This window comes from Podarcis raffonei, chromosome 13 (genome assembly GCF_027172205.1).
Source record: "Podarcis raffonei isolate rPodRaf1 chromosome 13, rPodRaf1.pri, whole genome shotgun sequence".
Lineage (NCBI taxonomy): Eukaryota > Metazoa > Chordata > Lepidosauria > Squamata > Lacertidae > Podarcis > Podarcis raffonei.
Genome location: NC_070614.1, coordinates 42389995 through 42411600, shown reverse-complemented (window position 1 = coordinate 42411600; position 21606 = coordinate 42389995). Strand labels below are relative to the sequence as shown.

The window sequence follows — 21606 nt, the reverse complement described above, 5'->3', positions numbered from 1 at the left end:
AAATATCCAGGTAATTGAAGTCCCCCATTACTACTATCTCCCTTCCTTTTGCATGCTTGGCCATCTGTTCCAGGAAGGCATCATCTATGTCCTCTGTTTGGCTTGGGGATCTATAGTAAACTCCCACAATGAGGTCACTGTTATTCTTCTCTCCCTTAATTTTGACCCAAATGCTCTCACTTTGGCTTTGAGGTTCTAAATCTTGGATCTCTTCACAGGTATACACATCCCTGACATATAACGCCACTCCTCCTCCTTTCTTGTCTGGTCTGTTTCTCTGAAATAGATTGTATCCCTCCATTATTACATTCCAATCGTGGGACTTATCCCACCAGGTTTCAGTGATGCCTATTATGTCATATTTAGTTTGCTGTACCAAGAGCTCAAGCTCATCTTGTTTATTTCCCATGCTTTGCGCATTAGTGTACAGACATTGAAGTCCATTAATCATTCCCCCGTGTCTCTTATTTAAGGATTTTTTCCTCCCACCACTAGGTCTGCGTGCTGTTTGCTCCATTCGGTCTATATTCGATCTTTATTAAAGCTGTTGCAACAGGGTGCTTCCCCACGCACACAGGAGAGAGGAGGAGGACCCCAGACAAAGGTGTGCAAGCCCTTATATAGACTTTGAAATTGCCCACCCTGTAGCTCAAGACCACCCCACAGATACATCATACCTACATCACAGAAGAGGTGTAGCCCAACACCACCCCCTTAATACATCAGAGAAGGGGCAGACTACAACAGAAATCTGAGTGTGTTGTTTTTTCTCCTGTCTGCTAGGTTACTTGATTGGATTACCTGGGCATCCTGGCCACTCTTTCATTATTATAACTACTCAGTTCCTGAATCCAGGTCACAGGTCACAGGCTCACCCTATTCATCTCTTAAAAGTGCCCTTGAGACAGGATTTGTGAGCAAAGAAAGAATGGGGAGGCTACCCATTTCCTTCCACCTTGCAGAGAAATATTTGAAGTCAATTTGGAAGAGAGAAAATGGTTTCAGGACTTTTCTGTGGGTTTCAGACATGTAGTTTACGTATTTGTATGTGTTTGCTTGATACATTTCTGAACATCTGTTATATATATATAAGACCTTAAAAGTCTTATAACTTCATAGGTGGCAACACTATTTTTTCATCCCCACTCCTCCTCCAGACAACATAAACCCACTGCCTCTAGAGGGAGAAAATGATTTAATGAGTAGGCTATGTTGTACTATGTTAACACAAAAGGGGTCAGATTTCTGTGTTCATTTTTGTTATGTTCTCACCCTGGGCCAGCAGGGGGATTCTGTAGATAGTTTTCACTTAGGTCCACATATGCAAATAAGGAATTGAAAGTAACATTCAGTGATTGGATAGTTACAGAAAGTTGTTACTGTTGCTTTTGTAGTTGAGCTCTATATAAGCAGGTTGGCTGAACCCTTCAGCCCAGTTCTGTTCTGGGCCTGTGAATAAACAAGAGCTGTTTGAAGAATCGCTGTGTTGTCTCATATGTTCACCCACAACTTAACAATTTTTGCCAGTGTATTGTTCATGGATGCTGAGCTTTAGGAGTTGGGAAAGGAGAAAGGGCTGTAGCTTGTCGTTCAACACATAGGGTTGTGTCCAGTATTTATTCCAATGGCTCTATTCTGCATATGCCTAACTTAGGCCCATTAATTTCAGTGGGTCTAAGTACGGTATAACTTAGTTGGACACAACCCATACTTTTACATGAGGGCTGTCAGTTCAGTTTCTGGCAGCTCTGCCCTAGATCTTTGAGAATCGCTGCTCATCAGAACTGGCAGCACTAACCTAGCTGACTTCCTGATCCAGCATAAAGACTCGTTACACGGGTGTTGCAAGCCACTCTACCCTTGTCTCAGATTCCCTTCACCCCAAATCTTCAATGTAAGGATATAAACTACCGTACATTGCAGAATTATTGCAAGCCACTTTTCCCCCTCAGCCTTACCTACTGAAACATGGGCATAACTTCTTTCAGCCTCAACCTCCACACATTTGCAGTACGGAAATAAAAAAGAAAACCTTCAAGATATTGTGCTGTCAGGCAATTTTTTAATGTTGTGAACATTAAAACCAAAAAGCGGAGAGGAAACCTTTTGGGGGGTGGGGAACCCCTCACACAAGATGGACTAAATTCAAAAGAGCATGTCTACTTTTCTAGGATGGGGAGAGGCTGCCAAATAATATAACAATATGGTTGCAGTGGATTTCTGCATAACTCTAACCAGTCTAATCAGAGACAGCCAAAATGTTACTGTCAGAGCTGCCCGAGGTCCCAGCTCACAAAGGACCAACGCCGTTTCGTTGTTAAGTACGAAAGTCTTTATTGAAGTTCAGTTTCACTTTCGCAGCCGCAGCCGCAGCGTGCAGCTCTACGTCTCAAACTCTAGACCGTTGAAGCTCCGTCTGAATCTCCTCCCCCCAGACACCAGTTTAAGACTCTAGCCTTGCTCCACCTCTTCCTTTGCTCTTTCCTCCTCTGGTTCCGCCTGTCCGTCGGGGTCTCGCACTTCCTAGACTCTTCTGACGCTGAGTCCCCTGAGTCTTCCCCCTCCCTCCGGCGGGCTTTAGGACCTGGTTCCCAATCCGGGTCTCCTGCTGTCCCGCGCGCCTGTACATTTGAACTTGGCGCGCGCGCCCAGCCGGCAACCTTCCTCCTGACCGTTTCACTGCTGCTGTCACTGCTTCCCCCTTCGGGGAGGCTAGCTGTAACTGACCTCCCCTCCGTTTCCCCACTCTCCGATGGAGGCGTGGTCAGCCCTGACTCATCTTCTCTCCCTGCTGGAGGAGACGCTGGTCCTGACACATGTGACTCTTCCCCCCCACTACGCTCTGGTGGGGAAGCTGGTCCTGATCCCCCGCTGCTGCTTTGGGAGTCCCCCGCTGGCCCCTTGTTTCTGGTGCGTCCCCCCTGGGACCCCCCTTGCCCTGACCATCAGCGCCCCCTTCTGGGAATCTTCTGATTCGCTGGAGAAGCTCATGGAATCTCTCGGGTCACTGTCATACTCCCCTACGCTGCCCTCGGATTCCTCCCCTTTGCTCTCCATTTCCTCTCTCCCCTGTGCTTCTGCTCCTGAGCCCCTGACAGTTACGTATAACCTGGAAGTCTCGTTGGCAAACAGAAGAGCTCCCTCTCCCCAAATCAAGTCTTCGCCCTTTCTGCAAGCTGTGCAACTAAGAGCCAACAAATGTGCCTACACTGACGCTTAGTGGATAAATGTTGTCATAATCTCTATGCATTTTAGGCTGGAGGCAGACAAAAAGTTTTGACTCTGTGCAAACATACAGTTTGAGGAATGATCCTAATATGGGAGCATTTATTACTGCAACATTCCATTTTCTAGTGTGGATTAAGCTCAGAGGACATGTGCTCTGTGTGGTATCAGCATAAACTGGCTATGCACAGTGGACCACTAACCCACCTTCCCAATCCTTTCTCGTCCACTGTGCAAGGGGAGCAGCATCCTCCAACCTTTCCATATTACAATTCCTATCAGCCCCAGGCAGCATAGGCAATGGTCAGGAAACATGGGCATTGTAGTCCAAAATATCTGGAGGGCACCAGGTTGGGGAAGGCTGGTATATTAGCCATCAGAAACCATGGGTTGTATATCTTGCTGGTTTTCCCCCTCCTTCTTCCTTGCATATTAAGTCTCCTACATCTGTACAAATGTAGTAAGAGCAACCTGCACTTAAGGTAAAAGCAAAGGGACCCCTGACCATTAGGTCCAGTCGTGGCCGACTCTGGGGTTGCGGCGCTCATCTCGCTTTATTGGCCGAGGGAGTCAGCGTACAGCTTCCGGGTCATGTGGCCAGCATGACTAAGCCGCTTCTGGCGAACCAGAGCAGCGCATGGAAACGCCGTTTACCTTCCCGCCGGAGCGGTACCTATTTATCTACTTGCACTTTGACATGCTTTCGGACTGCTGGGTTGGCAGGAGCAGGGACCAAGCAACTGGAGCTCACCCATCGGGGATTCGAATCGCCGACCTTCTGATCGGCAGGTCCTAGGCTCGGTGGTTTAACCCACAGCGCCACCTGCGTCCCCTGCCCTTAGATGGCTCATAGACATAAGAAGCTACCTGTAAGTGAATGTTGAATCCCACTGTTGAGGCAACAGTTATTGCATGATCTTACCTATAGCAGTTAGTGATTTAATCTTCCACCTAGAAGAGAGACATACTTCAGATTAACATGTTTAAAAGATCCTATTCTAGAGTCGCGTCCCCCCTCTCCCTGCCTTGCCTTTATAGAGCTGGTATACTGTCAGGGGTCAGTTTTATGTCGTCTCTTTGGTTTCTGCATGCAGGAATTCTGCTAAGGGTGTTGACCCTGCCGAATTTTCAAGGCTGATGATAGATCCCAGAAACTTCAGTTCCAGCATCCCACTACACTACTTGAAATGCACACAGATGCACTTCTTTTTAAAAAATATAATAATTTTTATTAGTTTTCCAATCATAATCCAATGATAGCCTCATTATAACAATGCCAATTTAAAATACAATTACTAATATCAATCATTCAAGTAGAAAATTATATAATTTAGGAAAAGATGGGGCCCCCACATGCTGGAATTGATTGTTTTGATGATTTTCTTTATTTCTGCGTTCCAAAATCTTATTGATTTAAATTACATTCCAGTCATGATAATAATCCCTTATATTATAAACTGCAATATTTATAAGTGTTGACACTTTAAATGATTTACAAGACTACAAGTGAAGATCTCATACTGTATCATTGTTCTTCCTGTGTGACATTTATTCTGTCCCTGGCAGGACTCAAGACAGCTTCCAGATAAAAACAAGGGGGGGAAAACAATAATGGGGGGGGGGAATACACACCGATGAAATTTAAACTTTTTAGATATATAAATTTTGTTTAAAACATACAAATAAAAAAAATCTGTTTAATGCATACTTTCTGTGTGATATAAGGGTTAAGAGCTAACTTTGAAAGAGGACTCTGCATTGTCATTTCTTTCTCTGTTTTTATTTAGATTAATTTGTTTTTGATTGTATTGTATTATGAAAAAAAGTTTAATAAAATTTTATGGGAAAACACCATGGCACCAGCCCTTTGATTAAAAGCAGGCAGTTCCCACAAGCCTGCTGGGCTATACCTGCCAGCAGAAGGACAGCAAGGAGGGAGAACCAGAGTCCAGGAGCATCTGTGGAGAAGGTCCTTCCATATAAAGCTGTTGAGTAGTTCAACCACTTATAGTGTTACATGCCACCTGCAACCTCCAGGGAGTTGCAGGCACTTATTGAGGGTCCATGTGTCCTTTGGAAATTAGGCACAGTGGAAATGGTGGTGTGTTTATGATGTATGGTTTATTTACACATATGTAACCTGGCCAGTGGAAATGATGGTATTCCAGCTGAAATATTTAAAATTTTAAAAGATGATGCTGTTAAGGTGCTACACTCAATATGCCAGCAAGTTTGGAAAACTCAGCAGTGGCCAGAGGATTAGAGAAGATCAGCCTACATCCCAATCCCAAAGAAGGGCAGTGCCAAAGAATGCTCCAACTACCACACAATTGCACTCATTTCACACACTAGCAAGGTTATGCTTAAAATTCTACAAGGAAGGCTCAAGCAGTGTGTGGACCGAGAACTCCCAGAAGTGCAAGCTGGATTTAGAAGAGGCAGAGGAACCAGAGACCAAATTGCAAACATGCGCTGGATTATGGAGAAAGCTAGAGAGTTCCAGAAAGACATTTACTTCTGCTTCACTGACTATGCAAAAGCCTTTGACTGTGTCGACCACAGCAAACTATGGAAAGTTCTTAAAGAAATGGGAGTGCCTGATCACCTCATCTGTCTCCTGAGAAATCTCTATGTGGGACAAGAAGCTACAGTTAGAACTGGATACGGAACAACTGATTGGTTCAAAATTGGGAAAGGAGTACGACAAGGCTGTATATTGTTTCCCTGCTTATTTAACTTATATGCAGAATTCATCATGCGAAAGGCTGGGCTGGATGAATCCCTAGCCGGAATTAAGATTGCCGGAAGAAATATCAACAACCTCAGATATGCAAATGACACAACCTTGATGGCAGAAAATGAGGAGGAATTAAAGAACCTTTTATTGAGGGTGAAAGAGGAGAGCGCAAAATATGGTCTGAAGCTCAACATCAAAAAAACGAAGATCATGGCAACTGGGCCCATCACCTCCTGGCAAATAGAAGGGGAAGAAATGGAGGCAGTGAGAGATTTTACTTTCTTGGGCTCCATGATCACTGCAGATGGTGACAGCAGCCACGAAATTAAAAGACGCCTGCTTCTTGGGAGAAAAGCAATGATAAACCTAGACAGCATCTCAAAAAGCAGAGACATCACCTTGCCAACAAACGCCCATATAGTTAAAGCTATGGTTTTCCCAGTAGTGATGTATGGAAGTGAGAGCTGGATCGCAAAGAAGGCTGATGGCCAAAGAATTGATGCTTTTGAATTATGGTGTTGGAGGAGACTCTTGAGAGTCCCATGGACTGCAAGAAGATCCAACCTCTGCATTCTGAAGGAAATCAGCCCGGAGTGCTCACTGGAAGGACAGATCCTGAAACTGAGGCTTCAATACTTTGGCCACCTCATGAGAAGAGAAGACTCCCTGGAAAAGACCCTGATGTTGGAATATATTGAGGGCACAAGGAGAAGGGGACGGCAGAGGACAAGATGGTTGGACAGTGTTCTCGAAGCTACCAGCATGAGTTTGACCAAACTGCAGGAAGCAGTGGAAGACAGGAGTGCCTGGTGTGCTCTGGTCCATGGGGTCACGAAGAGTCGGACACGACTAAACGACTAAACAACAACAACAACAACCTGGATCTACAGTGGAAGGGCTTCCAGCATTATGCCCCAAGCAGGTCCTGTCTCTCTCATGGTGCCAAGTTGGATCTAAAGCTGCCAGCCCCCATGGTGATCCAACCCCCTCCCTGGCTCTCTCTTGCAAAATGCAGCTACTTCCCCTCTTCTGCTTGCATCTGCAACCACCGCAGTTCAGACCCTCCCTCCTGGCCTTTTTTCCTTTCTAACTAACCAGCTGTTGAAGGAGGGAGGCTCTTCCATTTGCCCTCTGGCACAGAGACCCTCCATTGTCCCAGCTAATGACTCATCTTTAATGCACGATCAGCAGGCTTTGTTCTCCTTAATGGTTCCTCTGCCAGGCAGATTCCTGGACTGGAAAAACTGGTTTGGCTGGTCTTGTATTTTCAATGCCCCAAATTTCGATTTGGGGTCTAACTTTAATTAGACCCTGAAATTTAGTGGGATCTGCCCCCCCCCCAACTCATAACAATATATTTGAAGGAATACATTTCTGTTACTTGCAATACAGTAACCTTAAAAACAGGGAAGGAACGGTCCTACCATTAGGTAAAGGGAGGAGGCCACCTCTGACAACTCATTCTGAGTATTAGGAAATTTAATGCTTGCTTCTATTATTATTATTATTATTATTATTATTATTATTATTATTATTATTATTATTACAGTGGTACCTCGGATTACATATGCTTCAGGTTACAGACGCTTCAGGTTACAGACTCTGCTAACCCAGAATAGTGCCTCGGGTTAAGAACTTTGCTTCAGGATGAGAACAGAAATTGTGCTCTAGCGGCACGGCGGCAGCAGGAGGCCCCATTAGCTAATGTGGTGCTTCAAGTTAAGAACAGTTTCAGGTTAAGAACGGACCTCCGAAACGAATTAAGTACTTAACCTGAGGTACCACTGTAGTAGTATTATTATTATTATTATTATTATTATTATTATTATTATTATTTTCCTCCAAGGGAGAGGTGCTTGTGGGATATTGTTTCAGGTGCCACAGTAACATGGCCAGTCCTGGGTAACCTGTGTTTGAAATGGTGGGGGTGGGGTGTCCATATGCTATTCTGCATCAGGTAGCAAAATGTCTTAGGCGGGTGTTGCTTTCTGTGTTTCCCGCCTGCATTTGATCAGCTCTGAATGCCTTTTCTTAATTTCATTTCCTGACTTATGCAAGAGATTCATGTGCATGACGAATTTGCATGCACGGATATGATCGCAGTCACCGGGATCAGTCATGCCTCATGCTGCCCACCACTTGCGATGCAGTTCTGCCAGCTTTGCAAATGAAGACAGACAGTTTGTACTGTTTGTTTCTGCTGCTGAATGGAAAGTTGAGAGGACAGTCCAAATGACAACAACAAAGCGCATCACCCAGCCTGAGTCATCATGCCCTAAGCCTAGCATAGCTGAACACGCCACCGATGCTCTTTTGGGGTATTCTAGATGTGGGCTATTAACAGGAATATGAGGGGTGGTCTCCTTGAAGTAGGCTCTGCTCCTAACCTGCAGACACTCATGTTATAAGAATTTTAAGGTCTTATATATATATAATGTTGTTGTTGTTGTTTAGTCGTTTAGTGGTGTCCGACTCTTCGTGACCCCATGGACCAGAGCACGCCAGGCACGCCTGTCTTCCACTGCCTCCCGCAGTTTGGTCAGACTCATGTTTGTAGCTTTGAGAACACTGTCCAACCATCTCGTCCTCTGTTGTCCCCTTCTCCTTGTGCCCTCAATATATTCCAACATCAGGGTCTTTTCCAGGGAGTCTTCTCTTCTCATGAGGTGGCCAAAGTATTGGAGCCTCAGCTTCAGGATCTGCCCTTCCAGTGAGCACTCAGGGCTGATTTCCTTAAGAATGGATAGGTTTGATCTTCTTGCATCCATGGAACTCTCAAGAGTCTCCTCCAGACCATAATTCAAAAGCATCAATTCTTTGGCGATCAGCCTTCTTTATGGTCCAGCTCTCACTTCCATACATCACTACTGGATATATAAAATAGATGTTCATAAATGTACCAAGCAAACACATACAAATATGTAAACCACATGTCTGAAACCCACAGAAAAGTCTTGAAACCATTTTCTTTCTCCCAAAATGACCTCAAACATTTCTCTGCAAGGTCGAAGGAAATGGGAAATCTCCTCATTGTCTCTTTCACAAATCCTGTCTTAAGGGCACATTTAAGATATGAATAGGGTGTGAGCCTGTGACCTGTATTCAGGAATTGAGTAACAAAAGAGTGGCCAGGATGCCCAGGTAATCCAATCAAGCAACCTAGCAGACAAGAGGGGGGGGGAACGCACTTAGATTTCTGTTGTAGTCTTCCCCTTCTGTGATGTATGTATGATGTTTCTGGGGGTGGTCTGGAGTTTGAGGGTGGGCAATTTAAAAAAATCTATCTAAGGGTGGGCACACCTTTGTTCAGGGTCCTCCTCCTTTCCTGCATGTGAGGGGAGCACCCTGTTGCAACAGCTTTAATAAAGATCAGGCTTACTAGCTGCTTTGCTTCTCAATATTCTCTGGTTGGTCTCTGTTATTTTCTCCAACCGATAGAGAACCTACAGAAGGACTCTATATGGGCTCTTGGGTACCCCATAAGGGAAAAGGAGCACTTTTTTTCTCATAACACTCATGTAGCCAGACACCAAAGACAGAGTGCATTACAGGGTGTGGGATGACCCTATGGGTCCCTTTCATTTTGAATTATGGTCTGGAGGAGACTCTTGAGAGTCCCATGGACTGCAAGAAGATCAAACCTATCCATTCTTAAGGAAATCAGCCCTGAGTGCTCACTGGAAGGACAGATCGTGAAGCTGAGGCTCCAATACTTTGGCCACCTCATGAGAAGAGAAGACTCCCTGGAAAAGACCCTGATGTTGGGAAAGATGGGGGGAGGGCACAAGGAGAAGGGGACAACATAGGACGAGATGGTTGGATAGTGTTCTGGAAGCTACCAACATGAGTTTGACCAAACTGTGGGAGGCAGTGGAAGACAGGAGTGCCTGGCGTGCTCTGGTCCATGGGGTCACGAAGAGTCGGATACGACTAAACGACTAAACAACAACAACATGGGTCCCTTTCAAGTCTACAATTCCATGCGTCTATGAGAGGGATGGAGCCTGCCGCCAAGATGCTCTGAGCCAACCACATTCATTATGCATGTTTATGAGTACCTGAAAAGAGCCTGAAAATTGACAGATTCCCCCATGTCTAGTCCCAGGACGGGCTATGTGTCTTCTCTGAAGACCATCTTCCGAGAGAGAGATGTGGGTGCTGATCTGCATGGTATCTGCTTTCCTCCTTTTGCCACTTATCATGAGCTGCAAGTATTTGAACCCTGATGAGATCCCCGAGGTCTTGTAGTGCTGGGGTCTTTGCTGCCTGTGCCCCAGGAGTTCGTGCAGGAGTGGGCTGTAGATGTCTGCTGTAGCTGCATTATGTATGTTGTTGTGTAAGGAGACAGGAGGCTGTCCTGAGTGGCAGGTCCCCCACCAATGTTCACTGGCTTCCCTCCATGTACGGGCAGCATGTGGGTGTTGTCGTGTTTGTTGTGTATTCATTTCAATCTGCCTTTCTGGGCATGCCTTTGTGGTAGGAATTTTATGGTCTCAGATATATGGTAATGTTCGTAAGTGTACCAACCAAGCACGTACATAGATCAGCACAGGAAGACCAACCTGGAACCATTTTGATTCCTAAACTGAGTAAATGTTTTCTCTACAAGGTCAAAGTGGGAAACCTCCCCATTGTCTCTTTCCTCACAAATACTGTCTTAAGGGCACATTTAAGATATGAATAGGGTGTGAGCCTGTGACATGCCCAGGAACTAAGTATTTATCATTACAAAAGACTGGCCAGGCTACCCAGGCAATCCAATCAAGTAACCTGCCAGACAGGAGATAAACGACAGGAGAAAAACAACATTAAAATTTCTGTTTTAGACTGCCTTTTTTGTGATGTAGGTATGATGTATCTGAGGGGTGGTCTTAGGTTACACCCCTTCTGTGATGTATGTATGATGTTTCTGGGGGTGGTCCTGATCTACAGGATGGGAATTACAAAAGTCTTTATAAGGCCTTGCGTACCATTTTTCTGGGTTCCTCCTCCTCTCCTGCGGGTGAGGGGAGCACCCTGTTGCAACAGATCAATAAAGATCAAGCTTACTAGCTGCTTTGCTTCTCAATATTCTCTGGTTGGCCTCTGTTATTCTCTCCTACCAATAGGGAACCTATGTAAGGACTCTATATGGGCTCTTGGATACCCTATAAGGGAAAAGGGCAATTTTTATTTACAACACCTTCCACACACACAGTTTATAAAACACAAAGGGTGGAATCCAACACTAATGCAATCAAGCTGTCAAGAACTCTGGTTAGAATGGCAGCTAGTATTTTGATGGTTACCAGTATCGGACAGCAAAAAAATTAATGCACATGTTCTATGTGACATGTTAAATCGGGGGTCTCCATGTATTTTGTCCTTCCCATTTTCAATGTAGCAGGAAGTTCAGGGAGGTCTTTACGGGGGGAGCAAGTATCTCTGGGAGGAGGAAGTGCCCTGAGCTACGTACACACTATACATTTAAAGCACATGATTTCACCCAAAGAATCCTGGGAACTATTGTTTCTGCCTCTCTATAATACAATTCCCAGCACCCTTAATAAGCTATAATTTCCAAAATTCTTCAGACTGAAACCCTGAATTAGCAAATATTAGTTTGGGAAGACTGAAGCACAAAATAGACTCGAAGAAATTAAAATCAAGTCTGGCAACTGCATAAGCAATTAAAGTTTCACAAAGTGGAGGAATTGCTTTCCTGAGATTAGACAACATAAAAACCATCTCATCAGCAAGTGAATTGATGGAATGTTCCGCTCCCTGAATGCCTACCTGCTTTTTATGACAACTGGATCTAGTTTTATCCTCCAGAGTTCCAGTGACCGATACAAATAGCAGTGAAAACAAAGGATGCCCAGCTTAGTTCCTGTCTGATCAATAGATATAAGCTGACCAATACATTTAACCTGCAAACTATAACAGCCACTAACAGTTTGTGGGTCTGCATCCCTGACTATTGACCATGCTGCCTGAGTTTGATGGGAATTAAGTGTCCAACAGCATGTGGATTTTGCAGGCTTCCCTTCCCTTATAATCATGGAGGTTTGTGAGTGTCAGTGGTTTGATTAACACTTACAGTCTTTGCTTATAATATTCTTCTGCCCTTTTTTCTCTTATTGAGCAGGCTGCCACTTTGCAAGAGGCATTCTCTTCTGGCCTCCCACTTTTCCTGGGATGTAGCCAGACTGCCAAGGAAGAATTTTTTTTGAGTAATAGCAGCATTTTATCAACATTTATGACACCCACTACATCAGCAATGTGCAGCTGAGTGCGCCACCTGCTGGCTGTGCAGACATGCAAGATGGGGGTGGGGGGTGGGTTGCAGCTTCTAAATTAGAGAGCTGCCTGAGCTTGGAGGTTTCTCTGGGAAACACCTGGTTATTTGAGGGTACTCCCCGGAATACCAGAGGAACTACCTCCTTGGAATCTTCCATGAGGCTTATGCGAAGCAGCGCACTGAAGTTGTGGGAGGAGATAATCAGGTGGAAATGCTCTTTTCAAAACCCAGAACTTCTCAGCATGGAGGGAAAGTGCAAAAACAAAGCCTGGGCTGATTTTCCTATTTGCAAAGCAAATTTTGTATGTGTTACTACTTTGTCATCCCTTTGGAGCTGCATTGTACCGTATTTTTCACCCTATAGGACGCACCGGCCCATAGGACGCACCTAGATTTTTTGGGGGGAAATAAAGGGGGAAAAATTTATTTTCCCCCCCCCACACACACAGGCACGGGGCTGAGGAAGCCCAAGCTTCCCCCGACCCCAGCCCCAGAACGGGAGCCAGAGCGATGCCGGAGCCGCCCCGGGCTCCGGAGGGCTGCGCAGAGCTTCCTGAAGCCTGGAGAGCGAGAGGGGTTGTTGCGCACCGACCCCTCTCGCTCTCCAGGCTTCAGCGAAAGCCTGTATTCACCCCATAGGACGCACACACATTTCCCCTTCATTTTTGGAGGGGGAAAAGTGCATCCTATAGGGCGAAAAATACGGTACTTTTGCTTTTCCAAACTCTTGTGTTTTAATGTTCTAATTCTTTTGACTCTGCATTTCCTTTCTTTTTGTTATGTTTGCACATCTTTGATAACAAATCAAGAACATTTATTTATTAATTTTGGAGGGAAGAGCAATCTGTTTTAGTCTATTTTATTGTGGCCTTAACTATCTGTTTAAAATTATGGTTGAAAATTCTTTAGTGCACATTTTATTACAGTGGTACCTCAGGTTACATACACTTCAGGTTACATATGCTTCAGGTTACAGACTCTGCTAACCCAGAAATAGTACCTCGGGTTAAGAACTTTGCTTCAGGATGAGAACAGAAATCATGCAATGGCGGTGCGGCGGCAGCAGGAGGCCCCATTAGCTAAAGTGGTGCTTCAGGTTCAGAACAGTTTCAGGTGAAGAACGGACCTCCGGAACAAATTAAGTACGTAACCAGAGGTACCACTGTATTTTATCTTTTTCGTAAACTGCCTTGAGGCTTTTTCTGCAGTCAAGCGGTATATAAATTGTTTCATTTTAAAGAAAGATATGAATGGGGAAAATGCTTATTTTCATGTGAATGTGGTTTTGGAAATTGTAATATTGAAAATTGTAAATAAAATTTATATTAAAAAAAAACTTTACTAAAAAATAAACAAACAAATAAGTAGTACCGGTAATATGGGGTCTCTCCATCCACTGCACCACCATTATAGGGAAATCTATGAGGAAGACTTTTGTATCTCGAGGAGTTAGGTATTGGTTTGTCCTAATCTTCCTCCCTGCTTATTAGCACCCTGGGAACTGGCAAGCATTTTTGGATTGGATTTACTGCTTGGGCTCCAGGGATCAGTTGCAGCAGGATGAGGGAAGATAAATTTCTCAAATGGGCGCCGATCCTTGTGCTTTGATGTAGGCCCAGACTCCAGCCACTGAAGTCTCTCTGTTATTGATCCCTGGAGCGCCTGATAAATGAATGGGGAAGTATCCTATCTTGTTCGTGCTGTGTGTTATCTTGCTTAAAGACTGTTTTGGTCGTGCTGCCTATTTAATAAAAGCACTGAATGTCCCTCCACTTGTGTTGCTGTTGCCCTTGAATCCTCATTTGGCAAAAGAAGTGTTGAGGAAGGAACCACTGCTCCAGCTCACTGCGTTGCAGGTCTGGATTCTCATCTTCCCTGGGAAGGGAATTTGGGATGCAAACAGAGCTGCTGAAGGGGACCGAGAGTGAAAACTACAACCACCAGATCAGGTTGTCACTTGATACCACATCGCCTTATAGATGTTGTCACCTGAGGAGACATCACAAGAGAATGAACATGCATAATGGACCCCAGTACATGAAGCTACCCATACTCCTGAGCATTTTAGCATCAGCCAGAACTATATGGAAGAACCTTCTCCCTCTAGATGAAGCTTCTCAGATCTCTGTGCATTGGCAAGATCTTGCCATACCATAAGAACCAGGGCACCGCCAGCCACCCCCATCCCCAAACTACCATTTAAAGAGACCTAATAGACCTAATAGACTGAAAGTAAATGGTGTTTCCGTGCGCTGCTCTGGTTCGCCAGAAGTGGCTTTGTCATGCTGGCCACATGACCTGGAAGCTGTACGCCAGCTCCCTCGGCCACTAAAGCGAGATGAGCACCACAGCCCCAGAGTCGGTCATGACTGGACCTAATGGTCAGGGGTCCCTTTACCTTTAATAAAGCTTGGGGGCTGCTGTTCTTATGAAACAGGCAATATAGAAAGAACCATCTTCTTGTCCTGAATCTATCAGAAACATTTCCAAAGGGGACTATCTGCCAAAGAAAGGAATGAAGACACATTATTTTACATTTAAAAAGCACGCTTAATTTAATACTGAGCTGTCAAAAAACAACAACACCCCAGTAAGTTTTCCATGTGTAAGCCATAGCAGAGTTAAGCATACTGTACAGACAACTAACCTCTATCAAGCATATTCCAGGAATTTAAGCCAATGAATTGAAAACCCTGAGGGAAGAGGAGCAACTGTACCTTTACAAAAGCTAAAGGAGAAGCTTCACAAAACTAGAAAAATGACAACCCTATCTTGTAGTTGGTCAATCCAATCCATCTTCAAACTTATTACATGATTCATGAGGTAATCATATTTATTTATTTCAAACTGCAGCTACTTAGAAGGACCAATTGCCCTTGGAAATGCTTCCATCTATAGGGGCCTAGGACATACCCCTAGGGTGAAAAAAGAGAGGGGAGACCTTTTGAAGCCTCATGGGAAAAAATGAGTGTTTTTACTTTTATTTGACAGTGGCCCTCTAGAGGCTGTTGTCTTGGAAGAGAGAGAGAGAGAGAGAAGCAGCTCTCTTGTTGAGAGAAACATTTTGATCCAGAAATTTTTGTACCTTCATAGTGGAGGAGGAAAGTGGAAAGGCTCCTCAACTAAAGTACAGTCCCAATGTCTCTGCCCAGTTTGCTCACATCCCTGTTTGTTCTGAGGAAATAGGGTTACCATACATCTGGAAATGCTCAACAACCTGGCCAAAAAAAGCTCAACAACCGTTTTCACTTTTTGAAATAATGGCAACCATAATCTCTCCACATAGACAACACTGGAACTTGTTAGATTCCTCACATCTCACCCTTTAAGTCCCTGAGTAGGAGAGAACAGACGTAGACAGGCAGAAGGCTTAGAGGAACCTCTTTGTAACCCCCCCAACACAGACAGAACACCCTGGATGTTCAGATAACCACAATCCTAATAGTGGGTTGGTGTGTAGCAGTTTTTATTTTGCTGATTTTGGCTAAGGAAACAGAGCAACTGTGCATCAGCAGGGAACTGGAATGTGCCTTCCTGTCTTTTATTTTTTAAGCCAGGAATTTCTCTTTCATATTGTCCACAGAAACACATGACAAACCATACGGCTGAGGCAGGCTGTGTGCTGTTTATGCAGTTTTATGAACATGGCTGAAACAGAGCAGAATACACCCAACAATTATTTGTAAACAAACCTTTCAGCTGTGCAATGATTTTATTCTAGATTGTGATATAGGCTTCTAAATCTAATCACATTAGAAGTTGAAGTGGAAAAGGAGAACTTGCATCAGAGAGAGTGCAGTCACAAGAAATGTCCTGCACAACATCCCAACCCGTATTTGACTCAAACACACTACAGATGTTGGTGGGACACACAAAATGGTCTCCATAGGAAATCACCCATTCATGGACATGTCAATATGGAGGAAGGTGTTCTGGTCCAAAGCTATATATGGCCTTGGAAATAATAACCTGCACTTTTTAGTTCCTCCCAGAAACTTTGGATGAAGGGCTCCCCTGACCATGATTGTCACCTGAGTAGTCAGGTTCCAAGCCAGGATCAGCAGCATCCCTAGACTGTGAAACAACATTTTCAAAGGAAGTGCTCCTTTCAGCCCTGCCCTGTCAAATTTCCCCCACGAGGTTAGATCTGATAAGAATTTAGCCTGTGGAACCAAAAAATGTTCCCCACACCCTGGCATGGAGCACTGGCAGTGCCACTCTTTTTATGAGGCAAATGACACCTCTACCATTAAAAACAAACAAAAACAATGGCTTCTTTATAAGGAAGTTTCTCACAAAAAGAATTTTTTTCACACCAGGGGCCTCTCTATATTTCAGTATGATTGTTTTTGTTTTCTTAAATTTTAAACCCCAAAAGAGAAGAATTTGAAGTGGTCCTCTCAGACTTGCTAGCCCAAGGAATCTTTCCTAGTCACTGGGATCTGGTAAGGCAAACAAAGAATACCCTTACAAAATCTTTTGTTTTGTTTTTTTAATGTGCAAAGGAAGGTGTTCTTGACTCCATGATTTTCACAGTCCTTCTTTTGAACCAGGAATGGCACACTGGAAGCATTAAATTGCACCCAGATGCCTTTAGTGCAATAGTAGAATGGATAAGGACAAGAGTGCTGAGGGGCTCAAAATTGGGGTTCACCATTCTTCATCTTGTCTTACACACACACACACGTTTTCAGAGAAGCCACCAAGGAAGCCCTTCCTCTCACCACCACATCCAGCCATTGACTCTCTCACTCCTTGTTGTCCAGAATTGGAAACAGCTAGAAAGGAGACAAGCAGCAAGGCAGAAGAATCTTATTTTTTGAGAATGTCCTGTTTGCTTAGAGGAGGAGGGGTGAACGAATGTTCACATATCCAGTACTGGTTCATAGAGAATATGAAAGGTCGGTGGGAGAGGCTGGGAACTGAAAACAACAACAACATGAACAACAACAAGAACATGGGATAAAAGCCACTTGTACTTGTAGTGCGGTGTAATACACTGAGAGGGAGAAGCAATTTGGAAAAGAGGGAAGAGGTAAGGTTGCTATTATTATTATTATTATTATTATTATTATTATTATTATTATTATCACTGCTGCAGCTGCCACTAATTCCACTACTGTTGCTGCTGCTGTTGCTGCTGTTTATGAATGAATGTATACCTCACCAAATACCCCTGATGAGACCCACAGGCTGAAAGTCCCTCATGAGCTGAACTGAAAAAGATGAGAAATGCCCACACAGTGCAAACAAGACCTCTCTGTTTTATTCCCTAGGGTAATTTACAAGCTTTTCGATTGGAGCAGTCATGTCCAAACAGCACCTCTTCCTAGCAGCCTTCCTCCTCCTTCTCCTCCAACTTCCACCAACATCTCCCAGCCCCTGCCAAATATTCCACAGATCCATCTGCATGAAGCAGGACAGCTTTGTGCCCGGCCACAGCTTCATTGGCGAGGGGGTGGACATCACCTCTCTGGAGAGAAAGGGAGCGTATGTGGTGGACACCAGCCGATGGCAGGGCCCCAACGGGACATGCATCCTCTGCCGGAATCCCTTGATGAAGGGGAAGCTGCAGAAACTCCCCTTGGCTGGCGTGGACTGGCGAGTACTTCATACGTGTCATCAGGATGTCAGCAGTTCCATTGAGAATTTGGATGTGGATGTCGCAAATTCAATGGCCAAGGAGGTGAAGAACGACTGGAAAGCAGAGCTGGGGTTCGGCACAGTGCTGAGCAAAGCAGGGCTGGAGCTGCCTAAAATGCGGGTGGCCTTTGCTGGATCTCACTCCCGGATGGCAATTTACGCACATGAGAAATCCCACCAGGACAGCCATATTTTTGTGAGGCAAGAGGTCTCCTGTGCATACTACAGGTGAGCACCAGTGCCCTACAGAGCCATAGTTGGCTGGTCAAAGTAATAAGATAAGAGCCAGTGTGGTGTAGTGGTTAAGAGCGGTGGACTCGTAATCTGGTGAACCGGGTTCACGTCCCAGCTCCTCCACATGCAGCTGCTGGGTGACCTTGGGCTAGTCACACTTCTCTGAAGTCTGAAGTCTCTCAGCCCCACACACCTCACAGGGTGTTTGTTGTGGGGGAGGAAGGGAAAGAAGATTGTTAGCCGCTTTGAGACTCCTCCGGGTAGTGATAAAGCGGGATATCAAACCCAAACTCTTCTATAGGGGTCCTTGATAGAGATAGCCCGCTTCGTTGAAGCACAATATGCTGTAAAGTTACCAACATTTGACAGAAGAAAATTGATACATGTGTTTTAGGTAAAATCAGTGTTTTTGTGCTTCTCGTTTTCTGAGTTGCAATAATTTCAAGGAAGCCTTTACGAGGGGAAGAAGTATCTTTGGGGGGAGGAAGAACACCTGACTTCCCCTAAAGTAGCCAGGGAACTGTAGTTTTCCCCTCACATAGCTACAATTCCCAGCCCCCTTAATAAATAACAAATCCCAGGATGTTCAGGATGAAACTCTGAACTGGCAAATATATGTTTTGTTCTAATATGGGGAAATTGAAATGCTTAATAGATATGGAGCAACTAATTTCAAGGCCAACAATGGCATAAAAACCATATAAATTTTCACAAAGGGGAGAGATTGCTCGCTTGGGATTGGACAACATTACAATGATGTCATCTGCAAATGAACCGATGGAATGTTCTACTCCCAGAATGCATACCCCCTTGATATTAGAAGTGGATCTAATTCTATTATCCAGAGTTTCTATGACAAATGCAAATAGCACTGGGAACAAACGATGCCCTGACTTCTCTTAAAGTAGAGAACCCATTTGTGACTGTTTCTGATGACAACCCCAAGTATTGTTGGTCAATTAAGTATAAAATTATTTCCTGAAATAAAATAAAAAATTAAAATAACATTTTCAGAAACACCCATTACACATTGTCAAACTTTGAATGTGTCTAGAGAGATAAAGAATTTCCAAATTCTTTATCTTTACGCTTTGGATCACGTCAATAATGTTCTGTCTAGGAATAAAGCCTGTCTGATCAATAACAATTTATTAGGCTGCGTCCCTGACCATTGGCTATGCTGGCTTGGGCTGATGGGAGCTAGAATAAAAAAAATTATGGACCCCTCAGGCTTCTCTTCTGTCATATAGATGGAAGCATGTGGTTGTGGGTAACACTATTTATCTTTGCTTATCTGCTCCTCCTTTTCTCTTCTTGAGCAGGCTGAGACTCCGCCATAGACGCTCACTCCTAGCCTCCCATTTCTCCCGCGCTCTGGCCAGTCTGCCAAGGAGGAATAACTCTGAGGAATACCAGCATTTTATCAATGTCTATGGCACCCACTACATCAGCAATGTGCAGGTGGGCGGGCGATTGCGCCACCTGCTGGCTGTGCAGACATGCAAGATGGCCCTGTGGGGGATTACCGCTTCCAGCTTTGAGAGCTGTTTGGGCTGGGAGGTTTCTCTGGGACACAAGTGGTTATTTGGGTCTGCTTCCCTGAGTTCTAAGTGTGAAGATCTCCGGAGGACTTACACTCGTGGAATCTTCCATGATGCTTATGCCAAGCAGCGCACTGAAATTGTGGGAGGAGAGAAGCGTGCAGAGATTCTCTTCTCTAAACCTGGAGAAGCCCAGAACTTCTCCGCATGGATGGAGAGTGCAAAAACAAAGCCTGGGTTGGTTTCCTATTCTCTCCTACCCTTGCACACCTTGTTGAACCAAAGGGACCCAAGGAGGGATTTGCTGAAGCAATCCATCGTGAACTATATAAACCAGAGGGCCCTGAAGAGGAACTGTTCACAGCCGTGTCCACGCTGGAGCTCTCAGAGCTCAGATGAGGAATGCACCTGCCGCTGTCATCACGGCAGCTTCCACAGCAGTATGTGTTGTGCCTGGGAGCGGGGCAGAGCACACCTCAAATTTATTGTGCACAGAGGATACAACCTTAGGGGTAACTGGTTAGGTATCACTGATGGTTATGTCAAAATTTTCTTCCACGGTCAGGAAAGGAGGACAATCGTCATCCCACATAACAATAACCCCTGGTGGACTGAACCTATCGATTTTGGGGCTGTCACACTGTCAGGCCACGACGTCTTTGAAATTCAGCTCTGGAACAAAAACCTCTGGGGCGATCGTATTTTAGGCCACTGTGGCCATAGCCTGCAGGCTGGAGCTGGTACTGTCTGGCACAAATGTCCTGCGACACATGGGCACTTTGATTATTATTACACGCTGGTTTGTGGTCATACATTGAGTGGCCCTTCCTGTCATAATTACGTCCCCTTACGGCTGCCCACTTCTTATTTCAATTAGTTCCCTCCCCAACCATCCTTTTCCATATGTTTCAGGACCTTATGCTGAAGAAGTAGGCAGGTTCATTAAAAAATCAGCCAAAGTTACTTAACAGCTACCCTATCTGCATTTAATAGCAACTTACTGCAATCAGTGGTGAAGATGAACAACAGTAAATATGTGTATAATTTTGTTTTGTTTTACACTTTAAAATACTCATTTTACATTCTTAAGATATCAATGACTTCCCTTCTTTTCTTTCCATGGTTCATTTTACAGATAATAAATCCCTGCATATTTTACAAAAACTATACCATTATTAAAGGGACGCGGGTGGCGCTGTGGGTAAAATCACAGTGCCTAGGACTTGCCGATTGTATGGTCGGCGGTTCGAATCCCCGCGGCGGCGTGAGCTCCCATCTTTCGGTCCCAGCTCCTGCCCACCTAGCAGTTCGAAAGCACCCTTAAAGTGCAAGTAGATAAATAGGTACCACTTTATAGCGGGAAGGTAAACAGCGTTCCATGTGCTGCGCTGGTGCAGGATCGCCAGAGCAGCGATGTCACACTGGCCATGTGACCCGGAAGTGTCTGCGGATGGCGCCGGCTCCCGGCCTATAGAGCGAGATGAGCGCGCAACTCCAGAGTCGGTCACGACTGGCCCGTACGGGCAGGAGTACCTTTACTTTACCTTATACCATTATTGCATCCATCAAACCTTGTTTACACTGTTGAATTTGTCTTAATGCTGCCAGCATTTTCAGCTGTACACAATTATTTTCCATATATTCAATAAACGTTTTCCAGTCTTCTACTGTATAAACGTATGTTCTTCTTGTTCTCTTATTCCATATGTTAAGTCTGCAAGCTGCACATATTCTGTCAACTTAAGTTGCCATTCTTCTTTAATTGGAACCTTGCTCGTTTTCCATTTGGGGGCTAACAAAACACAAGCCGCAGTAGTAGCATACATAAACAACCTTTTTTGACACCTGGGAATTTCAGTCTGAATTATCCCCAACAGAAAGGACAGTATATATGGCTTTTAATTTATCATGGTTACAAAAGTGCTTAAGATAGAGTGCATTAAGGA

At 44.6% G+C, this 21606-nt stretch overlaps 1 protein-coding gene across 1 annotated transcript; it reads left to right on the top strand.

Moving 5' to 3' along the window:
• The first annotated feature begins 17524 nt into the window (after positions 1-17524).
• On the top strand, positions 17525-21312 carry LOC128399993 (perforin-1-like). Its single transcript, XM_053361909.1, has 2 exons — positions 17525-18113; positions 19442-21312. The coding sequence occupies exons 1-2, from the start codon at positions 17551-17553 to the stop codon at positions 20535-20537; spliced, it is 1659 nt and encodes a 552-aa protein (XP_053217884.1). The 5' UTR covers positions 17525-17550; the 3' UTR covers positions 20538-21312.
• The last annotated feature ends 294 nt before the right edge of the window (positions 21313-21606 follow it).